Source organism: Strongylocentrotus purpuratus, unplaced genomic scaffold, assembly GCF_000002235.5.
Source record: "Strongylocentrotus purpuratus isolate Spur 01 unplaced genomic scaffold, Spur_5.0 spur5_scaffold_2, whole genome shotgun sequence".
NCBI classification, from domain to species: domain Eukaryota; kingdom Metazoa; phylum Echinodermata; class Echinoidea; order Camarodonta; family Strongylocentrotidae; genus Strongylocentrotus; species Strongylocentrotus purpuratus.
In genome coordinates this window covers 21,894,198-21,909,170 of record NW_022145605.1, presented here as the reverse complement: position 1 = coordinate 21,909,170, position 14,973 = coordinate 21,894,198, and the positions used below count along the sequence as shown (strand labels likewise).

The 14,973-nt window shown below is 34.5% G+C and overlaps 1 protein-coding gene across 1 annotated transcript in view; it reads left to right on the top strand.

Annotated features, from left to right (window-relative positions):
- The window catches only part of LOC105442731, an 89,340-nt gene that overhangs the window by 17,427 nt on the left and 56,940 nt on the right, over nucleotides 1-14,973 (top strand). Inside the window, exons 6-11 of the mRNA XM_030991118.1 lie at nucleotides 744-989; nucleotides 3,062-3,307; nucleotides 6,619-6,864; nucleotides 8,939-9,184; nucleotides 12,024-12,269; nucleotides 14,342-14,587. Coding sequence (XP_030846978.1) covers nucleotides 744-989; nucleotides 3,062-3,307; nucleotides 6,619-6,864; nucleotides 8,939-9,184; nucleotides 12,024-12,269; nucleotides 14,342-14,587 — 1,476 coding nt within the window. The remainder of the gene's footprint in view (nucleotides 1-743; nucleotides 990-3,061; nucleotides 3,308-6,618; nucleotides 6,865-8,938; nucleotides 9,185-12,023; nucleotides 12,270-14,341; nucleotides 14,588-14,973) is intronic.

Sequence of the window (14,973 nt, the reverse complement as noted above, 5' to 3'; positions counted from 1 at the left end):
TTTTGAAATGCTTAAAATGATCTGATTCGTACTCTCGTATAATAGTTTTGTGATTTTGAGCATTTTTGAATTTTGACGAGCGCATCGTGACCTTTATGTAACTTTTGATGACATGACCTGTTGACCCTTGACCTAAAGTATATGTGATATGAATATGAATGACCTTTGATGACTCTTCATGAAGATATGATTGATAATGTGATTTCACAAAATGGCGCCTGCATGACATCACGAAAAGAAAAAAAAGGAGGGGCTTGAAAATGTTTAAACTTTTTTCAGGATTGTTTGCACGTTAAATGGTTGGTACAGTAGAAGGAAGATTATAAGTATCATTTCATACAAAAATTACGAAATATTTTAATCAACCTTCAACGATGTTACCGAGTCACTTAAAGGTACTGTGTCCCATTTGCAGCCAACATCAAATTCTGTGTAGAATTTTGCCGGAATTATGAACATGTCACGTATGTCCTATCTGCGAAATTTAAACGTATAAGCAGTGTCCGTGTATTGAAATTATGCAAGGGAACCCGTTTACTTTCTAGACCTCGCTTTCAGAATATTGAGTGACGGACTGACTGTTTTTTCTTTCGGAATAACAAACATGAAATGATTTATTTTCTAATAATTATAATTTCTAAGTTCAGTGTCATATGTAGCTCTAGAATTTATGTAGCAAAGTCATACTAATGTGGTTGTGTCTCTGTTTAACTGGATTGATTATCCTTTGCAATATCTTTCAGCTGACACCACCCCTCTAGATTTTACTTGTCCTTCAAACTTGAATGAGACTGTGCCTCGTGGACAAACACAGGTATTCATTTCATGGCAAATTCCAACAGCAACAGATGAATCCGGCACGACATATCAAATCACTTCTTCTCGCGGACCAGGTGTGTTCTCTCCAGGAACATATGATATTACGTATGTGGCCAAGGATCCAAGTGAAAATGAATGGTCTTGCACGTTCACAATTACTGTATTCGAACGTGAGTATCTTAAAACACCTTTACGCACTTGGTGGCATTCCATTCATTCATGGGAATCTTCAAGTTTTTTTTTTTCAAGTTTTATTTGTTTCACATTTCACATAATTGACAAAATTAGAACATAATATAAAATATACTAAAAGTGTCACATGATATAATTAATTCTTTGAAAAGACGTCGAAATTAATTGTAATGAATACACTGTCGCTCATAAAGGTGGAATATTTTTTTTTTACCCCAATTTATAAAATTGTTTTAAAATTAATTAAAAAATAATAGGTCTAAATAATAGTATAAATTCTCAGATTTTATTGAATAACAATTTGCCAATCTATGTTTTGCGTGACAGCTAAAGCATGTGTATGCTACTATGCTTATCAACTAGGGGACCTATTCCCTTAAGTCATAAATGACAGTAATGAGGATTAATGCCCCACAAAAGGGCACTTATATAGCACATCGACACGGTTTTGATCCTGGGGCCTCACAGTTACGAGGCCATTGCTTTGTCACTGAACCATGACTGTACGCAGCGGGGGCTAGGGTAGGGGGCAGTTTCCAACAATAAAAAAAAAACAGAAAATGCAATAAATTTGCAATAATTTAGTGCATTTTACCCCGGTCTCCAACATCAAAAAAAATCCTCTGGACGGCCATGCATTATGGCTCAAGGCATGGGCACACAGAAGATTTGTTTATGTTGGGAACCGGGGTAAAAGCAATAAATTATTGACAATTTATTTCATTTTCTGTTGTTTTATGACACGTCTTATGACAATGATCTATGACTGTACCAAAATTAAAATAAATTGACCTAAGTAACTGATGTTGAGTTATCCTGTGCACAAAAAGTGGAGAAATAAAAATAAATAATAACTAGTGATTTAAATCGTCATGAGGACGAATTAGGTGGTCTGTCTTCAATTCTTATGATCATGCTCATCTTCAATTCAATGATCCAATATAATGATGTTAATGTAATATTATGTATTAAGATATGGACTGATGAATGAAGTACTGATAAACTGATAGATTGAACTGATTGACCTGAACTGAAGTGATAACTTAACTGATGAACAAAATATCAAGAAATAATTATGATCAAAATCATGACCATAATGAAATTAACTCCTTGATGATCATGATGATGAATAGATGATGATCATGATAATGATTATAAAGATAATGATCATGATCATGATAATTTTGGTGATGATGATCATGATGATGATGGTCGTGATGGTGATCATGATGATGATGATAATGGTGCTGATGCAAACCATGCTAAAAACGGCGTGTTTACGTTTTGTAGGCGCTGCGGGCGGAGATTTTTGAAATGCTTAAAATGACCTGATTCGTACTCTCGTTTAATAGTTTTGTGATTTTGAGCATTTTTGAATTTTGACGAGCGCATCGTGACCTTTATGTAACTTTTGATGACATGACCTGTTGACCCTTGACCTAAAGTATATGTGATATGAATATGAATGACCTTTGATGACTCATCATGAAGATATGATTGATAATGTGATTTCACAAAATGGCGCCTGCATGACATCACGAAAAGAAAAAAAGGAGGGGCTTGAAAATGTTTAAACTTTTCTCAGGATTGTTTGCACGTTAAATGGTTGGTACAGTAGAAGGAAGATTATAAGTATCATTTCATACAAAAATTACGAAATATTTTAATCAACCTTCAACGATGTTACCGAGTCACTTAAAGGTACTGTGTCCCATTTGCAGCCAACATCAAATTCTGTGTAGAATTTTGCCGGAATTATGAACATGTCACGTATGTCCTATCTGCGAAATTTAAACGTATAAGCAGTGTCCGTGTATTGAAATTATGCAAGGGAACCCGTTTACTTTCGAGACCTCGCTTTCAGAATATTGAGTGACGGACTGACTGTTTTTTTCTTTCGGAATAGCATACATGAAATGATTTATTTTCTAATAATTATAATTTCTAAGTTCAGTGTCATATGTAGCTCTAGAATTTATGTAGCAAAGTCATACTAATGTGGTTGTGTCTCTGTTTAACTGGATTGATTATCCTTTGCAATATCTTTCAGCTGACACCACCCCTCTAGATTTTACTTGTCCTTCAAACTTGAATGAGACTGTGCCTCGTGGACAAACACAGGTATTCATTTCATGGCAAATTCCAACAGCAACAGATGAATCCGGCACGACATATCAAATCACTTCTTCTCGCGGACCGGGTGTGTTCTCTCCAGGAACATATGATATTACGTATGTGGCCAAGGATCCAAGTGAAAATGAATGGTCTTGCACGTTCACAATTACTGTATTCGAACGTGAGTATCTTAAAACACCTTACGCACTTAGTGGCATTCCATTCATTCATGGAAATCTTCAATTTTTTTTTTTTTCAATATAGGATTTCCCGGCCAAATTCGCGTGTTTGTCATTCGAATTCATTTACTTTGCATTTAAGTTAGCGCAGATCGGCTTTGCCATGCCAATTATCATTCGATTTTCCAGTTTTTGTATTTAATTTAGGATTTTGGTCGAAGGGTTTCATAGATCTGTCATTCAATTTAGAAACTGCTCAACTAGCATTCAAATTAATATTCACTTGTCGAAGCTTAATTTTTATCATTCAAATTAACACCTGTCATTCATATTCGTAATATTTGTATTCAAGTTAGGAATGTTATGGGGAAGAATTGCAACAAACTTTTACAGTTTTTAAATAATGCAGTTAAAATGCATGATTTGTCATTGGGGTCTAAGCTGTTATTCCATTTATTTATTTTGGATGGATGTAGTCAGACATAAAGTAAAGAAGGGACGAAATCAAGGGATATGGCATTTCTGCACGGACATGTTCATATACACGGGAAAGGTGGGGGTACCCTCAATCGCCCCTTTTTAGTATACTACAGACTCGGAATTTTACAAAAGTAATTCACATCGTCTCTTATACCCAGCACACCCCTCTGTTTTTCTTAAAGATTTTCATAGTTTACTTGCCCGCCAGCAGATCGATGGCTAAAGACATGGCTAAATAATGAATCATGTTCAAATTGTTGACTCTAGATCCTACCCCAGTCACAATATTGTACCCCTCTTCCATAATGAAATTATGATGAAATTATGATAAATTTATGATGAAACATAAGACAAACAACTTCCTTACATGCACATTTACAAATATACTGAGACCATCAGGTCCGTAGATGCAAGTCGTTTTTTTCTTCTTAACAATCAAACTTAAATGCTGATGAATATCAGATAAATCTAATAAGTATAAGTGTATAAATGCAAGAAAATGAAATATGATGAAATACACATGAAAAAACAATCTTGAAAGAAAAAGAATGAGCTATAAAAAGTGTGTAATAAACGAGAAATGTATATTGACCATCAATTAAAGTGCACAAAGTGCTAATTTGAATGCTACAAATGAATTAGAATGCTAGAAGTACACCGTCGCGTTGTCAGAAAATTGTGTTGCGCCAAATCGAATGACCAAATAGCGAAAGAAGCACATTGTTCAATAATTTGAATGAAACATACGTAGATTCTAACGAAAATTCCATAGATTTGAAAACTAGAAAAGGGAATATAAACCCGAGGTATACCTGTCTGCACTAAAACCGTCGAATTTGAACGTAAGACAAATTAATTTGAATGACAAAATCGCGAATTTGGCCGGGAAATCCTATATTATTTGTTTCACATTTCACATATTTGACAAAATTAGAACATAATATAAAATATACTGGAAGTGTCACATGATATAATTAATTCTTTGAAAAGACGTCGAAATTAATTGTAATGAATACACTGTCGCTCATAAAGGTGGAATATTTTTGTTTTACCCCAATTTATGGAATTGTTTTAAAATTAATTAAAAAATAATAGATCTAAATAATAGTATACATTCTCAGATTTTATTGAATAACAATTTACCAATCTGTGTTTTGCGTGACAGCTAAAGCATGTGTATGCTACTATGCTTATCAACTAGGGGACCTATTCCCTTAAGTCATTAATGACAGTAATGAGGATTAATGCCCCACAAAAGGGCACTTATATAGCACATCGACACGGTTTTGATCCTGGGGCCTCACAGTTACGAGGCCATTGCTTTGTCACTGAACCATGACTGTACGCAGCGGGGGCTAGGGTAGGGGGCAGTTTCCATAAATAAAAAAAACACAGAAAATGCAATAAATTTGCAATAATTTAGTGCATTTTACCCCGGTCTCCAACATCAAAAAAAATCCTCTGGGAACCGGGGTAAAAGCAATAAATTATTGACAATTTATTTCATTTTCTGTTGTTTTATGACACGTCTTATGACAATGATCTATGACTGTACCAAAATTAAAATAAATTGACCTAAGAACTGATGTTGAGTTATCCTGTCACAAAAAGTGGAGAAATAAAAATAAATAATAAATAGTGATTTAAATCGTCATGAGGACGAATTAGGTGGTCTGTCTTCAATTCTTATGATCATGCTCATCTTCAATTCAATGATCCAATATAATGATGTTAATGTAGTATTATGTATTAAGATATGGACTGATGAATGAAGTACTGATGAACTGATAGATTGAACTGATTGGACCTGAACTGAAGTGATAACTTAACTGATGAACAAAATATCAAGAAATAATTATGATCAAAATCATGACCATAATGAAATTAACTCCTTGATGATCATGATGATGAATAGATGATGATCATGATAATGATTATAAAGATAATGATCATGATCATGATAATTTTTGTGATGATGATCATGATGATGATGGTCGTGATGGTGATCATGATGATGATGATAATGGTGCTGATGCAAACCATGCTAAAAAACGGCGTGTTTACGTTTTGTAGGCGCTGCGGGCGGAGATTTTTGAAATGCTTAAAATGACCTGATTCGTACTCTCGTTTAATAGTTTTGTGATTTTGAGCATTTTTGAATTTTGACGAGCGCATCGTGACCTTTATGTAACTTTTGATGACATGACCTGTTGACCCTTGACCTAAAGTATATGTGATATGAATATGAATGACCTTTGGTGACTCATGATGAAGATATGATTGATAATGTGATTTCACAAAATGGCGCCTGCATGACATCACGCAAAGAAAAAAAGGAGGGGCTTGAAAATGTTTTAACTTTTTTTCAGGATTGTTTGCACGTTAAATGGTTGGTACAGTAGAAGGAAGATTATAAGTATCATTTCATACAAAAAATCCGAAATTTTTTAATCAACCTTCAACGATGTTACCGAGTCACTTAAAGGTACTGTGTCCCATTTGCAGCCAACATCAAATTCTGTGTAGAATTTTGCCGGAATTATGAACATGTCACGTATGTCCTATCTGCGAAATTTAAACGTATAAGCAGTGTCTGTGTATTGAAATTATGCAAGGGAACCCGTTTACTTTCGAGACCTCGCTTTCAGAATATTGAGTGACGGACTGACTGTTTTTTCTTTCAGAATAGCATACATGAAATGATTTATTTTCTAATAATTATAATTTCTAAGTTCAGTGTCATATGTAGCTCTAGAATTTATGTAGCAAAGTCATACTAATGTGGTTGTGTCTCTGTTTAACTGGATTGATTATCCTTTGCAATATCTTTCAGCTGACACCACCCCTCTAGATTTTACTTGTCCTTCAAACTTGAATGAGACTGTGCCTCGTGGACAAACACAGGTATTCATTTCATGGCAAATTCCAACAGCAACAGATGAATCCGGCACGACATATCAAATCACTTCTTCTCGCGGACCGGGTGTGTTCTCTCCAGGAACATATGATATTACGTATGTGGCCAAGGATCCAAGTGAAAATGAATGGTCTTGCACGTTCACAATTACTGTATTCGAACGTGAGTATCTTAAAACACCTTTACGCACTTGGTGGCATTCCATTCATTCATGGAAATCTTCAATTTTTTTTTTTCAAGTTCTATTTGTTTCACATTTCACATATTTGACAAAATTAGAACATAATATAAAATATACTGGAAGTGTCACATGATATAATTAATTCTTTGAAAAGACGTCGAAATTAATTGTAATGAATACACTGTCGCTCATGAAGGTGGAATATTTTTGTTTTACCCCAATTCATGGAATTGTTTTCAAATTAATTAAAAAATAATAGATCTAAATAATAGTATACATTCTCAGATTTTATTGAATAACAATTTGCCAATCTGTGTTTTGCGTGACAGCTAAAGCATGTGTATGCTACTATGCTTATCAACTAGGGGACCTATTCCCTTAAGTCATAAATGACAGTAATGAGGATTAATGCCCCACAAAAGGGCACTTATATCGCACATCGACACGGTTTTGATCCTGGGGCCTCACAGTTACGAGGCCATTGCTTTGTCACTGAACCATGACTGTACGCAGCGGGGGCTAGGGTAGGGGGCAGTTTCCAACAATAAAAAAACACAGAAAATGCAATAAATTTGCAATAATTTAGTGCATTTTACCCCGGTCTCCAACATCAAAAAAAATCCTCTGGACGGCCATGCATTATGGCTCAAGGCATGGGCACACAGAAGATTTGTTTATGTTGGGAACCGGGGTAAAAGCAATAAATTATTGAAAATTTATTTATTTTCTGTTGTTTTATGACACGTCTTATGACAATGATCTATGACTGTACCAAAATTAAAATAAATTGACCTATAGTAAGTAACTGATGTTGAGTTATCCTGTGCACAAAAAGTGGAGAAATAAAAATAAATAATAACTAGAAATTTAAATCGTCATGAGGACGAATTAGGTGGTCTGTCTTCAATTCTTATGATCATGCTCATCTTCAATTCAATGATCCAATATAATGATGTTAATGTAATATTATATATTAAGATATGGACTGATGAATGAAGTACTGATGAACTGATAGATTGAACTGATTGGACCTGAACTGAAATGATAACTTAACTGATGAACAAAATATCAAGAAATAATTATGATCAAAATCATGACCATAATGAAATTAACTCCTTGATGATCATGATGATGAATAAATGATGATCATGATAATGATTATAAAGATAATGATCATGATCATGATAATTTTGGTGATGATGATGATGATGATGGTCGTGATGGTGATCATGATGATGATGATAATGGTGCTGATGCAAACCATGCTAAAAAAACGGCGTGTTTACTTTTTGTAGGCGCTGCGGGTGGAGATTTTTGAAATGCTTAAAATGATCTGATTCGTACTCTCGTATAATAGTTTTGTGATTTTGAGCATTTTTGAATTTTGACGAGCGCATCGTGACCTTTATGTAACTTTTGATGACATGACCTGTTGACCCTTGACCTAAAGTATATGTGATATGAATATGAATGACCTTTGATGACTCTTCATGAAGATATGATTGATAATGTGATTTCACAAAATGGCGCCTGCATGACATCACGAAAAGAAAAAAAAGGAGGGGCTTGAAAATGTTTAAACTTTTTTCAGGATTGTTTGCACGTTAAATGGTTGGTACAGTAGAAGGAAGATTATAAGTATCATTTCATACAAAAATTACGAAATATTTTAATCAACCTTCAACGATGTTACCGAGTCACTTAAAGGTACTGTGTCCCATTTGCAGCCAACATCAAATTCTGTGTAGAATTTTGCCGGAATTATGAACATGTCACGTATGTCCTATCTGCGAAATTTAAACGTATAAGCAGTGTCCGTGTATTGAAATTATGCAAGGGAACCCGTTTACTTTCTAGACCTCGCTTTCAGAATATTGAGTGACGGACTGACTGTTTTTTCTTTCGGAATAACAAACATGAAATGATTTATTTTCTAATAATTATAATTTCTAAGTTCAGTGTCATATGTAGCTCTAGAATTTATGTAGCAAAGTCATACTAATGTGGTTGTGTCTCTGTTTAACTGGATTGATTATCCTTTGCAATATCTTTCAGCTGACACCACCCCTCTAGATTTTACTTGTCCTTCAAACTTGAATGAGACTGTGCCTCGTGGACAAACACAGGTATTCATTTCATGGCAAATTCCAACAGCAACAGATGAATCCGGCACGACATATCAAATCACTTCTTCTCGCGGACCAGGTGTGTTCTCTCCAGGAACATATGATATTACGTATGTGGCCAAGGATCCAAGTGAAAATGAATGGTCTTGCACGTTCACAATTACTGTATTCGAACGTGAGTATCTTAAAACACCTTTACGCACTTGGTGGCATTCCATTCATTCATGGGAATCTTCAAGTTTTTTTTTTTCAAGTTTTATTTGTTTCACATTTCACATAATTGACAAAATTAGAACATAATATAAAATATACTAAAAGTGTCACATGATATAATTAATTCATTGAAAAGACGTCGAAATTAATTGTAATGAATACACTGTCGCTCATAAAGGTGGAATATTTTTTTTTTACCCCAATTTATAAAATTGTTTTAAAATTAATTAAAAAATAATAGGTCTAAATAATAGTATAAATTCTCAGATTTTATTGAATAACAATTTGCCAATCTATGTTTTGCGTGACAGCTAAAGCATGTGTATGCTACTATGCTTATCAACTAGGGGACCTATTTCCTTAAGTCATAAATGACAGTAATGAGGATTAATGCCCCACAAAAGGGCACTTATATAGCACATCGACACGGTTTTGATCCTGGGGCCTCACAGTTACGAGGCCATTGCTTTGTCACTGAACCATGACTGTACGCAGCGGGGGCTAGGGTAGGGGGCAGTTTCCAACAATAAAAAAAAAAACAGAAAATGCAATAAATTTGCAATAATTTAGTGCATTTTACCCCGGTCTCCAACATCAAAAAAAATCCTCTGGACGGCCATGCATTATGGCTCAAGGAATGGGCACACAGAAGATTTGTTTATGTTGGGAACCGGGGTAAAAGCAATAAATTATTGACAATTTATTTCATTTTCTGTTGTTTTATGACACGTCTTATGACAATGATCTATGACTGTACCAAAATTAAAATAAATTGACCTAAGTAACTGATGTTGAGTTATCCTGTGCACAAAAAGTGGAGAAATAAAAATAAATAATAACTAGAAATTTAAATCGTCATGAGGACGAATTAGGTGGTCTGTCTTCAATTCTTATGATCATGCTCATCTTCAATTCAATGATCCAATATAATGATGTTAATGTAATATTATATATTAAGATATGGACTGATGAATGAAGTACTGATGAACTGATAGATTGAACTGATTGGACCTGAACTGAAATGATAACTTAACTGATGAACAAAATATCAAGAAATAATTATGATCAAAATCATGACCATAATGAAATTAACTCCTTGATGATCATGATGATGAATAGATGATGATCATGATAATGATTATAAAGATAATGATCATGATCATGATAATTTTGGTGATGATGATGATGATGATGGTCGTGATGGTGATCATGATGATGATGAAAATGATCTTAGGATGGATGATTATATAAAAAATATTTGTCGCTCAGCTTCATATGCCTTGTACAAGATAGGTCGTATTAGAAATTTTCTTGATAAAAAATCTACCGAAACGCTTATACATGCATTTATTACATGCCGTCTTGATCAATGCAACAGCCTTCTTTATGGCCTTCCGGAGTCGCACATTGCAAAACTCCAGAGAATCCAAAACTCTGCTGCCAGGCTTGTAACACGCACGCGTTCTTGTGAACACATCACCCCAGTACTTCGCGAATTGCATTGGTTGCCGGTGACATACCGCATTATGTACAAAATCTTAGTTTTAACTTATAAATGCATTCATGAATTGGCACCAATTTATCTGCAAGAATTAATCGAGGAATACAAACCCTCACGCAATTTACGGTCTTCTTCACAATTAAACCTCGTATCTACTTCTGTGTCAACTCTCTCTTATGGTAATCGCTCCTTTCGCAAAGCTTCTGCTGAACTTTGGAACAGATTACCTTTAAATGTAAAAAACTGTCAAACCGTTAACCTATTCAAAACTAGTCTCAAGACACATTTATTTAAAATTGCGTTCGATGATTAATTAACTCTGTTCACTTTGATGTGTATTCCATATGTATTGTAATTTGTAGGTTTATTTGCATTTTAGTTTTGTATAAGATGTAATTGTATATCAGTCTATTTTGTGTGTATAGCGCTTAGAGACTTCGGTGGTAAGCGCTTTATAAGTAACGTTTTTATTATTATTATTATTATGATAATGGTGCTGATGCAAACCATGCTAAAAAACGGCGTGTTTACTTTTTGTAGGCGCTGCGGGTGGAGATTTTTGAAATGCTTAAAATGATCTGATTCGTACTCTCGTATAATAGTTTTGTGATTTTGAGCATTTTTGAATTTTGACGAGCGCATCGTGACCTTTATGTAACTTTTGATGACATGACCTGTTGACCCTTGACCTAAAGTATATGTGATATGAATATGAATGACCTTTGATGACTCTTCATGAAGATATGATTGATAATGTGATTTCACAAAATGGCGCCTGCATGACATCACGAAAAGAAAAAAAAGGAGGGGCTTGAAAATGTTTAAACTTTTTTCAGGATTGTTTGCACGTTAAATGGTTGGTACAGTAGAAGGAAGATTATAAGTATCATTTCATACAAAAATTACGAAATATTTTAATCAACCTTCAACGATGTTACCGAGTCACTTAAAGGTACTGTGTCCCATTTGCAGCCAACATCAAATTCTGTGTAGAATTTTGCCGGAATTATGAACATGTCACGTATGTCCTATCTGCGAAATTTAAACGTATAAGCAGTGTCCGTGTATTGAAATTATGCAAGGGAACCCGTTTACTTTCTAGACCTCGCTTTCAGAATATTGAGTGACGGACTGACTGTTTTTTCTTTCGGAATAACAAACATGAAATGATTTATTTTCTAATAATTATAATTTCTAAGTTCAGTGTCATATGTAGCTCTAGAATTTATGTAGCAAAGTCATACTAATGTGGTTGTGTCTCTGTTTAACTGGATTGATTATCCTTTGCAATATCTTTCAGCTGACACCACCCCTCTAGATTTTACTTGTCCTTCAAACTTGAATGAGACTGTGCCTCGTGGACAAACACAGGTATTCATTTCATGGCAAATTCCAACAGCAACAGATGAATCCGGCACGACATATCAAATCACTTCTTCTCGCGGACCAGGTGTGTTCTCTCCAGGAACATATGATATTACGTATGTGGCCAAGGATCCAAGTGAAAATGAATGGTCTTGCACGTTCACAATTACTGTATTCGAACGTGAGTATCTTAAAACACCTTTACGCACTTGGTGGCATTCCATTCATTCATGGGAATCTTCAAGTTGTTTTTTTTCAAGTTTTATTTGTTTCACATTTCACATAATTGACAAAATTAGAACATAATATAAAATATACTAAAAGTGTCACATGATATAATTAATTCTTTGAAAAGACGTCGAAATTAATTGTAATGAATACACTGTCGCTCATAAAGGTGGAATATTTTTTTTTTACCCCAATTTATAAAATTGTTTTAAAATTAATTAAAAAATAATAGGTCTAAATAATAGTATAAATTCTCAGATTTTATTGAATAACAATTTGCCAATCTATGTTTTGCGTGACAGCTAAAGCATGTGTATGCTACTATGCTTATCAACTAGGGGACCTATTCCCTTAAGTCATAAATGACAGTAATGAGGATTAATGCCCCACAAAAGGGCACTTATATAGCACATCGACACGGTTTTGATCCTGGGGCCTCACAGTTACGAGGCCATTGCTTTGTCACTGAACCATGACTGTACGCAGCGGGGGCTAGGGTAGGGGGCAGTTTCCAACAATAAAAAAAAAACAGAAAATGCAATAAATTTGCAATAATTTAGTGCATTTTACCCCGGTCTCCAACATCAAAAAAAATCCTCTGGACGGCCATGCATTATGGCTCAAGGCATGGGCACACAGAAGATTTGTTTATGTTGGGAACCGGGGTAAAAGCAATAAATTATTGACAATTTATTTCATTTTCTGTTGTTTTATGACACGTCTTATGACAATGATCTATGACTGTACCAAAATTAAAATAAATTGACCTAAGTAACTGATGTTGAGTTATCCTGTGCACAAAAAGTGGAGAAATAAAAATAAATAATAACTAGTGATTTAAATCGTCATGAGGACGAATTAGGTGGTCTGTCTTCAATTCTTATGATCATGCTCATCTTCAATTCAATGATCCAATATAATGATGTTAATGTAATATTATGTATTAAGATATGGACTGATGAATGAAGTACTGATAAACTGATAGATTGAACTGATTGACCTGAACTGAAGTGATAACTTAACTGATGAACAAAATATCAAGAAATAATTATGATCAAAATCATGACCATAATGAAATTAACTCCTTGATGATCATGATGATGAATAGATGATGATCATGATAATGATTATAAAGATAATGATCATGATCATGATAATTTTGGTGATGATGATCATGATGATGATGGTCGTGATGGTGATCATGATGATGATGATAATGGTGCTGATGCAAACCATGCTAAAAACGGCGTGTTTACGTTTTGTAGGCGCTGCGGGCGGAGATTTTTGAAATGCTTAAAATGACCTGATTCGTACTCTCGTTTAATAGTTTTGTGATTTTGAGCATTTTTGAATTTTGACGAGCGCATCGTGACCTTTATGTAACTTTTGATGACATGACCTGTTGACCCTTGACCTAAAGTATATGTGATATGAATATGAATGACCTTTGATGACTCATCATGAAGATATGATTGATAATGTGATTTCACAAAATGGCGCCTGCATGACATCACGAAAAGAAAAAAAGGAGGGGCTTGAAAATGTTTAAACTTTTCTCAGGATTGTTTGCACGTTAAATGGTTGGTACAGTAGAAGGAAGATTATAAGTATCATTTCATACAAAAATTACGAAATATTTTAATCAACCTTCAACGATGTTACCGAGTCACTTAAAGGTACTGTGTCCCATTTGCAGCCAACATCAAATTCTGTGTAGAATTTTGCCGGAATTATGAACATGTCACGTATGTCCTATCTGCGAAATTTAAACGTATAAGCAGTGTCCGTGTATTGAAATTATGCAAGGGAACCCGTTTACTTTCGAGACCTCGCTTTCAGAATATTGAGTGACGGACTGACTGTTTTTTTCTTTCGGAATAGCATACATGAAATGATTTATTTTCTAATAATTATAATTTCTAAGTTCAGTGTCATATGTAGCTCTAGAATTTATGTAGCAAAGTCATACTAATGTGGTTGTGTCTCTGTTTAACTGGATTGATTATCCTTTGCAATATCTTTCAGCTGACACCACCCCTCTAGATTTTACTTGTCCTTCAAACTTGAATGAGACTGTGCCTCGTGGACAAACACAGGTATTCATTTCATGGCAAATTCCAACAGCAACAGATGAATCCGGCACGACATATCAAATCACTTCTTCTCGCGGACCGGGTGTGTTCTCTCCAGGAACATATGATATTACGTATGTGGCCAAGGATCCAAGTGAAAATGAATGGTCTTGCACGTTCACAATTACTGTATTCGAACGTGAGTATCTTAAAACACCTTACGCACTTAGTGGCATTCCATTCATTCATGGAAATCTTCAATTTTTTTTTTTTTCAATATAGGATTTCCCGGCCAAATTCGCGTGTTTGTCATTCGAATTCATTTACTTTGCATTTAAGTTAGCGCAGATCGGCTTTGCCATGCCAATTATCATTCGATTTTCCAGTTTTTGTATTTAATTTAGGATTTTGGTCGAAGGGTTTCATAGATCTGTCATTCAATTTAGAAACTGCTCAACTAGCATTCAAATTAATATTCACTTGTCGAAGCTTAATTTTTATCATTCAAATTAACACCTGTCATTCATATTCGTAATATTTGTATTCAAGTTAGGAATGTTATGGGGAAGAATTGCAACAAACTTT